This window comes from Saccopteryx bilineata, chromosome 1, assembly GCF_036850765.1.
Source record: "Saccopteryx bilineata isolate mSacBil1 chromosome 1, mSacBil1_pri_phased_curated, whole genome shotgun sequence".
NCBI lineage: Eukaryota > Metazoa > Chordata > Mammalia > Chiroptera > Emballonuridae > Saccopteryx > Saccopteryx bilineata.
This window is the reverse complement of record NC_089490.1, coordinates 34202593-34217021: the sequence shown is the minus strand read 5'-3', so window position 1 is coordinate 34217021 and position 14429 is coordinate 34202593. Positions and strand designations below refer to the sequence as shown.

At 40.5% G+C, this 14429-nt stretch overlaps 1 protein-coding gene across 3 annotated transcripts in view; it reads right to left on the bottom strand.

The window, feature by feature from the left end:
* The window catches only part of PRIM2 (DNA primase subunit 2), a 320146-nt gene extending 306327 nt beyond the window's left edge, over nucleotides 1-13819 (bottom strand). For 2 of the 3 annotated variants that reach the window (XM_066252980.1, XM_066252989.1), the window contains exons 1-5: nucleotides 13747-13817; nucleotides 12854-13015; nucleotides 11322-11425; nucleotides 7928-8007; nucleotides 5488-5608 (exon numbers count right to left, since the gene is read on the bottom strand). In XM_066252980.1, coding sequence (XP_066109077.1) covers nucleotides 5488-5608; nucleotides 7928-8007; nucleotides 11322-11425; nucleotides 12854-13007 — 459 coding nt within the window. In that variant the 5' untranslated portion in view covers nucleotides 13008-13015; nucleotides 13747-13817. Of the gene's footprint in view, nucleotides 1-5487; nucleotides 5609-7927; nucleotides 8008-11321; nucleotides 11426-12853; nucleotides 13016-13746 lie in introns of all 3 variants that reach the window. The other variant, XM_066252987.1, reaches the window with a different exon arrangement.
* Between the last annotated feature and the right edge of the window lie 610 nt (nucleotides 13820-14429).

Genomic DNA, 14429 nt, shown 5'->3' with positions numbered 1-14429 from the left:
TACAACCTATCCCACACTCTGAGATACTCCCGGTTCCAGTTTTCAATGTTTTATTTCTTCTAAGGACGAATAAAGTGAACATGGTGATGAAGTGTATTTTGATAAGATGCATGAGGAAATAGTTGTAGAATCTGAAGGGTCTTCTTCTGATGCCAAGCAGTCATAAACCCCTCAGCAGTTTAGCCAACCTGAATTGAATGACTTAGTAAGAGATTTGGGCCTATCAAAGAAAGCAGCTGAGTTATTAGCCTCCAGGCTTCAAGAAAAGAATGTACTTCACCAGTCAGCTAAAGTATCCCATTTCAGGAAGCGTGAACAAATTTTTGTGGATGTTTTTTCCAAAGACAAACACTTTGTTTACTGTCATGATATCAGTAGTCTTCTCAGTCAGCTAAGTGTTGCCACTGAGAGTCCAACAGAATGGTGGCTATTTCTTGACAGCTCTTAATGGAGTCTGAAATGTGTTCTCCTACACAACAGTAATGTTTATGCAGCGGTTCCAATTGGTTATTCAACTCATCTGCAAGAAGATTATAATGACATAAAAATTGTCCTCGACTTTCTGAAGTATGAGGAGCATAACTGGATCATTTGTGTGGATCTTAAAATGGTAAATTTCCTGCTAGGACAACAGAGAGGTTTCATGAAGTATCCTTGCTTTCTGTGTCTGTGGGACAGCCGAGCTCCGGAGAAACACTGGACACAGAAGGAGTGGCCAAAACGTGAAGCTCTGGAAGTAGGGATGCAAAATATTGTGAATGAACCTGTAGTTAATCGAGACAGGATCATTTTTCCCCCACTTCACATCAAACTTGGCTTAACGAAGCAGTTTGTTCAGTCTCTGAATGGAGAAAGTGAATGCTTTCAACATATTATTTCTGCTTTTCCTGCCTTGTCTTTCAAGAAGATAAAAGCAGGTGTATTCGATGGACCACAAATTCAAACCCCCAGATGTGATGAAGAATTTGCCAGGAAGATGAATAAGGAGGAGAAAGCAGCATGGCAGTCTTCTGTGGCAGTTACAAAGAACTTCCTTGGCAACAAAAAAGCAGTAAACTATGAACTTCTGGTTCAAAGGATGCTGTTGGCTTTCCATGACACTGGATGTAACATGAGCATTAAGATTCACTTCCTGAACAGTCACCTTGATAAGTTTCCCGAAAATCTTGGAGCTGTTAGTGATGAGCAGACTACTGCTGGAGCATCAAACAAGATTGTCCTCAACAAGTACACAAACACAAGAGCTACAAACACAAATTTTTGCAAGAATAAAATTTAAATAAGGTTTGCACAAATTTTACAATTAATATGTGTTTTAATATATTCTATTTTGAAACTGAGGACAAATTCAGATGCAATCATATCTTTTAGTGTATTAGTGTATTTACTACATTATATAAATTATTATATTTTCACAAAGATGGTGCCCAAAAGACATTGTACTTCATTATGTTTAACTAAATGTTGAAAATTTTACAGTAAGATGAAAACCTAAAATCTTGAATTGCAAAAAAACTGTAGCTTACAGAGAAAAACTAATGTCAGATTTGAGATCAGCACACTTGAATTAGGTAAGAACAAGTGTTTTTGTGGATGCAACAAAAATTTTGTTCCCCAGTGTAATGGATAGAATGAACAAGCAGAAGATCAACAAGGAAACAGAAGACTTGAAAAACAGTATCGACTAATTAGACCTAACAGACTATATCTACAGAACACTCCAACTAATTGCAGTAGATAAACATTCTTCACAAGCACACATAGAACATTCTCTAGGATAGACCATATAATAGACCACAAAATCAGGCTTAATTTTAAAATGATTAGTTATACAAAATATGTTCTCATACTAAAATGGAATTGAATGTTTAAAAAAATATCAGTTACAGAAGGAATTTGGGGGAGATTAAAATTATGTAGAAATTAAACATTTCTAATAACCAATACGTCAAAGAAGAAACAAGGAAATACTTTGAAATGAAATATAACATACTAAAACTCATGAATGCATCTAAAGGAACTCTCAGAGAGAAATGTATAGTTGTAAATGCCTCCATTAAAAAAAGAAAAAAACACTTTAAACCAGTAACCTAAACTTCACCTTAAAAAACTAGAAAGGAAGAGGAAATTAAACCCAAAGCAAGCAAAAGGAAGGAAATAATAAAGACTAGATAATTGATAAAGACTAAGGAGCAGAAATTAAAGAAATAAAAAAGACAAATGAGGCCCTGGCCGGTTGGCTCAGCGGTAGAGCGTCGGCCTGGCGGGGGACCCGGGTTCGATTCCCAGCCAGGGCACATAGGAGAAGTGCCCATTTGCTTCTCCACCCCCCACCCCCTCCTTCCTCTCTGTCTCTCTCTTCCCCTCCTGCAGCCAAGGCTCCATTGGAGCAAAGATGGCCCGGGCGCTGGGGATGGCTCCTTGGCCTCTGCCCCAGGCGCTAGAGTGGCTCTGGTCGCGGCAGGGCGACCCCCCGGAGGGGCAGAGCATCACCCCCTGGTGGGCGTGCCAGGTGGATCCCGGTCGGGCGCATGCGGGAGTCTGTCTGACTGTCTCTCCCCGTTTCCAGCTTCAGAAAAATACAAAAAAAATAAAAATTAAAAATTAAAAAAGACAAATGATACAGAAAATCAACATAAACAAAAGTTAATTATATGAAAGGGTAAACAAAATTTACAAGCCTCTTCTTAAATAACCAAATAACATAAGAGATTACTTAAATTACTAAAATCAGGAGAAGACAAAATTAACAATGTTATAGAAATAAAAATAATTATAAGTGAATTTTATGAAAAACTGCATGCATCAATTAGGTAACTCGGAGGAAATGGACAGAATCCTAGAAAACACAAATTACCAAAACTGACTCAAAAAGAAATAGAAAATTTAAATAGGTCTGTTTAATAAATAAATCAATTAGTAATTTTAAAACACCCCATGAAGAGAGAAGTCCAGGCCACAACAGATTTACTATAAATTACACCAAACTTTTAAAAAACTAAACCAATCCTGCCCTGTCCAAAAAAACAGAAAAGGAGAAAATATTTCCCAATTCATCCTATGAGACCAATATTACCTTGATAGCAAAACCAAATAAACATCACACCAGAAAACTATCAACTACTATCCCTTAGCAATACACATAAAAATCCTCCACAAAATAACAACAAATCAAATCTAGCAACATATACAAAGTAGCATACAGTTTGACCAAGGAGTCTTTATTCTAAGAACATTACAGCAAGGTCACTTAACATCCAACAATCAATTAGTGTAACATACCATATTAATAAAATAAAGAATGAAACCATAAGATTGTCTCAACAGGTGCATCTGAAAAAAATCTAACACTTTTTCATGATGAAAATGCTCAACTAATTTTATTTTTTTAATTTTTAGAATGGAAAAATAAAATACACTTATATTGCTCAACTAAATTTTAAAGGACATTTCCTCAATTAGATTAAGGGAATCTACAAAAGTCCCACAGCTGCCCTAGCCGGTTGGCTCAGTGGCAGAGTATTGCCCCAGCATGTGGATGTCCCAGGTTCGATTCCAGTTCAGGGCACACAGAAAACAGTACCCATCTGCTTCTCCACCCCTCCCCCTTTTACTTCTTTCTCTCTCTCTCTCTCTCTTTCTCTCTCTTCTCCTCCCCATGGCTCCATTGGAGCAAGTTGGCCCCAGGCGCTGAGAATGGCTCCATGGCCTCTGCCTCAGACACTAAAAAATGGCTCTGGTTGCAATAGAGCAAGAGACCCAAATGGGCAGAGCATCGCCCCCCGTGGGCTTGCCAGGTGGATTCCAGTTGGGGGCGCATGTGAGAGTCTGTCTCTGCCTCCTCTCCTTTCACTAAATAAAATAAATTAAATTAAAATAAAAATAAACCCACAGCTAACATCATATGTCATGGTAAAAGACTGGATACTTCCCCCAAAAATCAGAAACAAGAAAAGGTTGTCCACTCCCACCATTTCATATAACTGTGCAATTATGATTTTGTCCAATTTTCTGTATATGTTATACATCAGTTTTAAAAGTTTTTTAAAAAGAAGAAACATAATTTTTGCTTAAAAAAGTATACTTGAAAATATGTTAAGACATTCACAACAGTAATTTTCAACCTTCTTCCTTTCATGGCATACACAAACTAATTACTAAAATTCTGTGGCTCACCAAAATATATTTTGCTGATCTGACAAAAAAATAAGTATAATTATGATTCATTCACACTGATGGCTATTGTTGTGTTGTCTGTTGTCATTTTTGTATTTGACAATCTAAGAGAAAAGAGGTCAGTGCCCCTGACTAAATAGTCAGGTACTGCACGTTTTAAAACTTTTTGCGGCACATTGGTTGAAAATCACTGCTCTAGCATAAAGAGTAAATCTTGAGGATACTTTTCCTCTATGGCATAATAAAATAAATTATGTCAATAATGGCAAAACAAATTATTTTTAATATGAAAGGATAAATTAACTGTAATTGATATCAGCAACAGTGAAATTCATTAAGGATGAAAGTTAAAAGCCAAGCGGAAAATGCATGGGGTTTGGGTGAGATGGTCCTGGGCTTGACACTGTTCCACACCTGGCTCCATGTTCTTTCCAGACCTCCTAGGGCTCTATGAGAGGTGACAGAAACTGGAAAGTGCTCCAGACACGCAGCAGACACTAAATGTCTACCCAATGTTTGTTTACTTCCCTTCTCACAATCTCTTTTTTCCAAATCCATAACCCACACTGACTCTTACATCTTCCACTTCTCAGAAAGGACATTGCCTTGTACCTACTCCACCTTCTACTGATTTTATTTTGGCCTCAGATCACCCATTCGCACACCCAAGTAGAGTCACAGCCAGTCCTATTATTATCTGAGTGCACTAAGTCTTCCAAAGCAGAACCACTCTCCTACCCACAGCAGCGCAGGGCCACCTGAGGACATAAACTCTATTTCCACCCACAATCCTTCTCCCTGATAAATAAGTCCCAGACACTTCTTTTTTACATAATTACTATACGGAAATGATTCAGATTTGTCTGCAAAATTAATTTTTAAAACTATTCAGACAGAGATTTTACTGACAACTTACTTTTAAAATAAAGTATTAACTCTTCTATACTTCATTATTGGAAATAAGTCCTTCTCTGATTCCCTCAATAATTAGCTTTAAATTTTTGGCCTAGAAGAGTCTGGTTAAAGGTGAACTTTCATCAATGAAACCTTTTTGTGCTTTCGTTAACCACATATTTAATAAAGTAACTTAAGTGAGGCTTTGGTACTAAGGACCCCTTTTCGTCCATCACGGAAAGAGAAAGGCTCATTGCAGGACAAAGCCAGCAGTTGTTCCCCCAGGCAGGCACTTAGGGAGGAAATGTAAAGAGCAAAATCCGCACAGCAGCACTAGCACTTGAGGTGGGACGAATACCAGCACTTAGGGAAGAATGAACAGTGAACACAATTGAGAATGACTATAAAAACACTTACAGCCTCAAACTGCAAATGACTATCCTTTAAGAAATCTTGAATTCTGTCCTTGGGTAAAATACTGAATCGAAATCGAAGGAGATCCATTTCTTGTTGAATGAACCAGCGTCTAAGATCTTCACTGAAATGGAGACAGAAAAATTACAAGTATAAATGATAAGTCCAATAATTAAGTTAAAAGTCCACCAATTATTAAATCCAAGAAGTTTCTATGAAACATATTCAAACACAACCAAGATAACACCAAACAGCAGTTAAAAGGTCTCTGTGATACAGTATGAGTACCACATACTACAATCTTCTAGGAATGGGTTAACTATGGAGGAGAGAGGTGCAATGAACATAAATTTAAAAAAATTAAATAAGGCCTGACCAGGTGGTGGTACAGTGGAGAGAGCAACGGCCTGGGATGCTGAGGACCCAGGTTCGAAACCCCAACGTTGCCAGCTTGAGCGCGGGCTCATCCAGCTTAAGCGTGGAATCAACGGCTTGAGCATAGGATCATAGACATAACCCTATGGTCAATGGCTTGAGCCCAAAGGTTGCTGGCTTGAAGCTCAAGGTCACTGGCTTAAAGCTCAAGGTCGCTAGCTTCAGCAAGGGGTCATTGGCTCAGCTGGAGTCCCCATTAACCGATCAAGGCACATATGAGAAAGCAGTCAATGAACAACTGAAGTGCTGCAACAAGTTGATGTTTCTCATCTCTCTCCCTTTCTTGTCTGTCCCTATCTGTCCCCTTCTCTCTGTCTCTGCCTCGCTCACAAAAAAAAAAAATAGTTGACTGCATTTAATGTAACTGAAAATAGTCAAGTAGAATATACTTGATTAGGTATACTGCTGTCTAAGGCAGTTCCATCAATGCCAAATAAACCCAAATTTTATAATGTAACTATCTCTGACTAGATTATGAACAGGTAAACTTCACAATGTAACCTTTGCTTATGGCTTTATTGTTTAGAATTTCACAAAATATGCACAGTATACCTCAATTTTGGGGGGATACCTCAATTTTTTTAAAAGCCAATATACAATATTAATTTACAAGGCAGATCCATAATCAGCATTATTGTTGTTATAAAATAATTATGCTACTGTGTATAAAGTATAATTTAGTTTTCCAAAGTGATTTGCACATTGTCAGCAGTTCATTTACTGCATAAACGATACCTGCTTTTTTACAGAAGAAAATCTCCAGGACCAAAGCTGGTCAATAATTTGTTATTATCTTGGGATATTAAACAACTCCACATTCTCATTTGATAAGCCCATTAGTAAAAAGAAACAGAAAAGAAGTTTATAAGGATGTTATTGTACCAAAATTAATACAGGGGAAAAAAAAACCAGTTTAAAATAAAAGGCAACTAACTCCTTTTCCTTTGGGTGGCACTATTGACTTACAAGAAACCAACTACCAAAGGAAAATGTTTCCGTCTACATCTGAACTTCTAAAAACCTTTATTGAATTCAAGTCTGTATTTTTCAAATTGAATTTTACTGGGGTGACATTAATTAACAAAATTATATAGGTTACAGGTGTACAATTCTATAACACATCATCTACACCAGGGGTCCCCAAACTTTTTACACAGGGGGCCAGTTCACTGTCCCTCAGAGTGTTGGAGGGCCAGACTATAAAAAAAAACTATGAACAAATCCCTATGCACACTGCACATATCTTATTTTAAAGTAAAAAAACAAAATGGGAACAAATACAATATTTAAAATAAAGAACAAGTAAATTTAAATCAACAAACTGACCAGTATTTCAATGGGAACTATGCTCCTCTCACTGACCACCAATGAAAGAGGTGCCCCTTCTGGAAGTGTGGCGGGGGCCAGATAAATGGCCTCAGGGGGCCGCATGCGGCCCGTGGGCCGTAGTTTGGGGACCCCTGATCTACACTGTACTGAGTGCTCACCCTCCCAAGTCTCCCTCCATCACCATCTACCCCACACACACACACACACCACCAAACTACTGTCTGTGTCTACGAGGTATCTTTCTGTTGTTGCTGCTGTTGTTTTCATTTCGTTTTGTTTTGCCTAATCCCTTCAGGGGGCTGAGTAAAAAAAGAGATTTAAAAAAGCCAAGTGTGTATTTGATTCATTATCTCTTATAAATATTATCACTTCTTTCCGGAAAAAAATGTATCAAAAGTCACCTCCAATTTTAAATCCCAAATGAAGAGTCTCTCCCACAAAGGTAAAAAGTGTTTCAACAGGCAAAATTTAGCAATCAGACCTTTTTTTTTTTTTGGATATTTTATAATAAACTGCTTGTTTCAAACAATTCTCTGCAACAGTGTTTAATCATTAACCACCAGTTTCTGATGTTGTTCTGGGTTTTCCTATGCTCAGTACAATACACCTTAACTTTCTATGTATCAATTTATAACCCAAGACAGGAGATTTGACAGTGAGAGCATAAACGTGTACTCACGACTGGCAGTAAGCAAGGCGCAAAATAAAGTGAGAAATGTGATCTCTTCTTCGTGGTTCATACTCATCTTCTAAGCTTTCCTTAAAAATAATGGCATATGAATAAAATAAATTCATTAGAATCGTAAGAGGTGTCAAGAAATACTGAGTCAGCATAAACCAGTGTAAAGTAAAAGTTTCAAAAACACAAATTTGATAATGACTGCCAAGACCTAATCATCATTTTTCTTTTTTTTTCTTTTTTTTTTGTATTTTTCTGAAGTTAGAAGCAGGGAGGCAGAGACTGACTCCCGCATGCACACGACCAGGATCCACCCAGCATGCCCACTAGGAGTTGATGCTCTGCCCATCTGGAGCCCTTGCTCCGTTGCAACCGGAGCCATTCTAGTGCCTGAAGCAGAGGTCATGGAGCCATCCTCAGCACCCAGGCCAACTTTGCTCCAATAGAGCCTTAGCTGTGGGAGGGGAAGAGAGAGACAGAGAGAACGAAGAGGGGGAGGGGTGAAGCAGATGGACACTTCTCCTGTGTGCCGTGGCCGGGAATCAAACCTGGGACTTCCATACACCGGGCTGACGCTCTACGACTGAGCCAGCCAGCCAGGACCTAATCATCATTTTTCTTAAGTTAGCAATCAGGTGAAACTGAGAACAGAACTCATCTTAGCAAAAGATCCTGGTTTTGAACCCCACTATTTTCTTCCTATCAACTGCCCCTCTCTAAACTTTCTTTTTTATCCAGCCTGTACCCAGGATTCTCACTTCAACAACTTCTTACATGAATCCTCAACATCTTGATTTCCAACCTTTGGCAAAACCTAGGTCATAAATTAATCTACAGCTATAATCTGCAGTCCTATTCCAATATGCTGAGAACTTCTGAAAAAAAATGTATATATAACTTTGGGAATTTGAATGTTAAAAATTTACAGCCTCTAACCTCAGCTGGATCTTTCCCAACACTAAGAAAACCCTATTCAAGTCCAAAATAGTTAAGGGCAAAGATGTGCACTTAAGAGGTACCAGGCATTATTATAAGCATTTTTTATCTATTAATCCATTTAATCCTTTTAAAAACCCTAAGAGGTAGACTGTGCTATATATCCCTATTTTAAAAATGAGGCAAGTGAGGCTTGGGGAAGTTATATAACTGATCCAGGGTCACAAAACTTTGAAGCAGCAGAGCTGGGATTTGACACATAATCACCAGTTCACATTTCTTAGAAAAGCCGTTTCAGCCTTCATTAGCTGGCCCAATCTCCACTCCACACCACCTTCTCCTTCTCTCTCAACTGATGACTTCAACTATTTCACAGTAAATAAAGGCCACCAGGCTGACTCTTCAGCTCCAAGCGTCTGTGTCCACATGCTGTGTTGCCTTGTCTTCCCTTCCTTCCCCATGGACAAAGCATCTCTCTCTGTCCCCCTACAAAAAGCTAATTCCAACACCTAAACCCTGCAACCCATCTGCCCCTGCCTCCTAAGAACTGAAACGCTCTCTCAAAGGATCTTCCACTTCCCATCTTTCTCTTCTAAATCTTTCCGCTCAGCTTGTAAATGTTTAACTACCTCCTGTCATGTGTGTATACATCCACATGTGTGTGCATGTGTGTACGTACACATCTTCACTTTTCCCCACAACTTCCTCTACAGTCAGCTCTATTTCTCCCTGTCTTTTCAGCTAGACATTTTAAAAGAATGCATATTCCATCTCCAGCCCTCAACTTCCCTCCTGCAGCCACTGACATCATTCAGAGATCTACCTCCATCTACAAAGAGCCCACCCAGTGATAAATCAGTGAATCTGCAGGACTCATCTCACGTGATCTATCCAAAGCTCCTGACGCTGTCTGCATCTTGATTTGAATCTTGGCTCCACCATTTACTCTCATGAGTTTGGGCAAGTTATTTAACCTGTCTATAATTCAGTATCCTCATCTATATAATCTAATATAATAATAGTACCTACCTCATAAGACTTTTGTCTGAATTAATTGGGTCAGTATATGTAATGCACTTAGAACAAACTCTGGGGCATAGTAAGCATAATAGAAATGTTTGCTGTTGTCATTCTAATATCATGATCATTACTATTGAAGCTCTAGTCTTCCCGAGCGGCTATGACACTGTCATCCTGACTGATCCCCTACCTCTCAGGCAGCTCTTCCCCATTCCCCTTCCCACACTCCTCCAATTCTACTTCACCTTAAATACTGGTGTTCCTCACAGCCTGTCCTCCATCCTCTGCTCTTCACTCAAGTATTTTCCGACAGTGCTCTCACCTACTCCTGATGACCCCAACCTTCCTCTGAAATTATACTCCTATTCCATGCCTCCTTAATCTAGACCTGTATGTATAACCAATTGTTCACCAGACATCTCCAGAGTCTCCTCTAACACATGTCTAGAACTGAACTCAACATCTCCCTTCTAAGATGTGCTTCTCCTCCTGGGTAGCATACCTTGAAACATCACCAGCATCCACCTTTGCCCTAACTAGACACCTAGGTATCATTCATAACTCTGTCTTCTCCCTGCAACCAGTCACCAAAATCTTTTCATCTGCATAATTAACTAGTTTATTTATTATTTTTAGTTGAAATTTTTTATTTTTAATGTATTGTGCCGACATGGTTTAAAATGTCCCACTTAATATAATGCCCTGTATACAGCACATCGTGCCCCGTGCCCCATGCAAAGTCCTTCCCAGCTGTTTACCTCTTTGCCCCACCTCCCCCTACCTCCACCCCCCTTTCCCTCTACCTTCTTAATATCTCTTCAATCACTCTTCTTCTCTCCATCAATTCACTCTCATCATTCCCTAACCGGCTTTCCTCCTACCAGACATGCGCCTAACAATCTCCTGTTGGCAGTCATTTTCCCAAAATAAAAAGCTAATCCCATCCATCAAGATGCACTTCCATCCCTACGTCTTCTAGAAAGCCTTCCCAACCACCCGAACCTGAACTGGGTGGTTATTTGTGCTGTGGAGTTCCTGGAGCACATATCCGAAAACAGCATTCATCATCCTGTATTGCATAGGGTACACATGGCAGTGCCTGACCTGTGGTGGCACAGTGGGCAGTGTCGGGGAACATTTAGTGGGTAGAAAGCAGGAAGGCTACTGAGCACCCTACAATGCGCAGGACAGTCCCTGCAACAAGGAATTAGCACTCCCAAAATGTCGACAGTCCCGAAGCGGACAAACCCTGCCATACTATAATTATCTGACTACATGTCAATCACCCCTAGGAAACCGTAGTAACTTCAGGCAGAGCCTATGCTATATAATCATTATGAAAGCTCTGTGCATAATACACCACCTTTCCCACATCCGATACTCAGTACGTGAATTTACAGAACCTGAAGAAACTTTTTCTTTTCACTCTTTTACTTACTCTGAAAGAAAACTTGACCTTTCGAACCTCAGCCTCCAGCTTACTCTGGTATTGCTCAGTTCCTTTCACATAGCTCACACCAAGATTTTCAACGGTTTTTAGCACTGAAAAACACAATTTTTAATAAGAGGAAAACATATAAATGCAAGGGAATTTTTAAAAACTAAATTTAAGACATAAAATCTATGAATAGCAATTCCATAATAATTTGTTTATAAAAGATAAATTGTAACCGTTATTTTCTGCTGGTACATTATTTAAATTGTATATGTTTAAAAGAGGGTAATCTCCACTCATTTGCAGAAAATGTCGAAGTCCCACAGCATAATCTAACACCAGGGATCCTCAACCAGGGTAAAGGGAGGAATGGTGGTAATCACTGCCATAAAGAGCCAACGTGGTTGAGGAACGGAAAAGGGTGTCCCTATGCAGGAATGATTAAGCACCCCTTGTTGGCACCCCTCATGCAGAGCTGCCTCCTGGGCGGTCTGCTTCATTCACTCAGCACAGACTCGTCGGAAAGTCAGTCCTTCCTTTCTGACAAAGCTGAGAAGGAGAAGCCACAAGAGTGAAGCAGGGGCCTGACAAGCATCCACATGAACCATTCTGAATAGATGCTCCATCCTACTCAAAAGTTCCGAAAGCCTTTGAAAATTCTTCTTCGGGTTAATTCTTCTTCCATCGATACAAAAAGAGGCTTTTAAATTCAAGAGTTATAAACTTTTCAAATGTATCCTGAAAATAAACCGTGACCCTCAGGTACCTCCTTACTATAGTATACCAGAGCAAACCAGTTTTCTTCCTCCCAGTCCATCTCCTCTGCTGACTATTGCCATCTCCTCTAGCTTCGGCCACCAACCACTACTAGAGCCCTTAAAATACTAACTTATGCCTGACCAGGCAGTGGCACAGCGGATAGAGTGTTGGACTGGGATGCGGAGGACCCAGGTTCAAGACCCCAAGGTCGCCAGCTTGAGCGCAGGCTCATCTGGTTTGAGCAAAGCTCACCAGCTTGGACCCAAGGTCGCTGGCTCCAGCAAGAGGTTACTCGGTCTGCTGAAGGCCCGTGGTCAAGGCACATATGAGAAAGCAATCAATGAACAAAAGGTATCGCAACGAAAAACTGATAATTGATGCTTCTCATCTCTCTCCGTTCCTGTCTGTCTGTCCCTGTCTAACCCTCTCTCTGACTCTCGCTCTGTCGCTGAAATAAATAAATAAATAAATAAAATTTAAAAACAATTAAAAATTTTAAAAAGAAATACTAAATTATGATGATCATTTTGGATGTCTGTCTCCAAGGACTAGACTACAACTCTGTCAAAGGTGAAAATTACATTATTCATTTCACAATCCCTACCACCACCTAGAACACAGTGTACTCAAAAAAATATGAACTGTACAATAAATGAACAGCAAACCCTCCATAAATACTTGTTGAATGAATTGCTTAATAAAGGAAATAAATTACCACACTCATTCTCACAAGGTACAAGTGAGGTTCTCAAGAACCTACTTCAAACATCACTCACATTTAACTCTATCGATAGCCAAGTTTTCAAACTCCATCAAAGATATGTTTTCAGTAGGCGGCTGCAAGTAAAACTGAAGGCTGTGAGGGTAGCAAGCATTCCTCGGATCACCTGCCAACCTCAGTTTCTTCCTCTTTCCTCCAGAAAACTCCATCGTCCTACCTTACAAGGAAGCACATGAAAAAGGTGAAATGATGGAAAGTGAAGTTGAAAAGAAAACAACAAACCAAAAAATATATAACAACTCCACACACCCAGAAAAGAAAGAAAAATGAAAATCAAGGGCATACACAAAGTGCTAACAGTGGTTATCCCTGTGTTTTCTGCACAGATTTTCTACAGTACACCTGTAACGACTTTGTAATGTAAGGAGTTAGGGAAAACACAGATGGTGACCGTAACCTCCAGCCACGTGAGTCGGGTGATGTTGCCTGCTCACTGTCTGTGCACCACGGTCTTCCGATCTCTGCAGCCCCAGGAGCTAAGATGAGGTTAGGATGGCTCCAATCCTAAACTCGCTGGAAAGTGCGTACCTATCTAACAAGAAACTTCCCGAACTCGGTCCAGTTACTCATTTCCTTCCAATCTGAGTGACTCCGGGAAACGGGATTGTCTTTGAGTCGTCTTTCGGAACTCCTTTTAGGGAGCATCCACAGTTCCTTAAAAATTCCCACCCCCGATCCTCCCCCGACTCTCCTCCGGCGAAGCTGTTTCTACTCCACTCACTGGCACCTGAGCCTCTGCTCCCAATAACCAGTAATCAATAATCAATACTCCAGTGAGATAGAGCCTTCTGCTCCCACCGCCAGTAAAGTGCTCTCCCTTCTTTCTCGACTTGCAAGCCTCAACACCACGATTACTGTCCGTCGGAAATCCACGGGAGTTCCTCTTACCTGCGACCACAACAAGAGCGATGAAACAAACACTAGCTGACAGCCGGTTTTCCCGGGTGGCGGGAGATTTCACTTGGACAGGAAGCGGAAGTGAGGGACACAAGTCCCGCCCCCAGGACGCCCCGCCCACGCAGCGCTGGCCCAGAGCGCGCTGAGGGCGGGCTCCGGGGAACCCTCTGCAGCCGGACAGTTAAGTAGCTTTTGATGGTTGGCACGGTTTGGGGGGGTCGGGGGTCTGCTGGAATGCTAGTGGCAAAAATGTGCAAACGCCGAAGAGTGTAGTACCAACAACTCTGGAGACTCGAGCCAAGATGCCAGAAGTTGAAAACGTAGCGCTTTAACCCACAAGGTTGGCACTCGTCACTTTCAGTCTGGAGAAGACGAGAGGAAGAATAGGCATTTATTGCACCTGGCTCACTATTAGGAGCTCTGTTGTCGTTGTTGTTTTAAGATATTTAAATTTTATTTTTCAATTACATTCAACATTGTGTTACTTTCGGGTGCCAGGAGCTCTGATTTTTCTTTCAGCGATCCTGTCAGGTAGGTATGTTACCCCATTTGACGGAAGAGAAAACAAGCTAAAAGAGCATCGTTAGTTTGCCCATCTTTGAACAGTGTGTGTTTTGTCCCCATCACGACAGATTCCACGTTCAGTTCACTACCCGCCTCAGCTCCCGCCACCA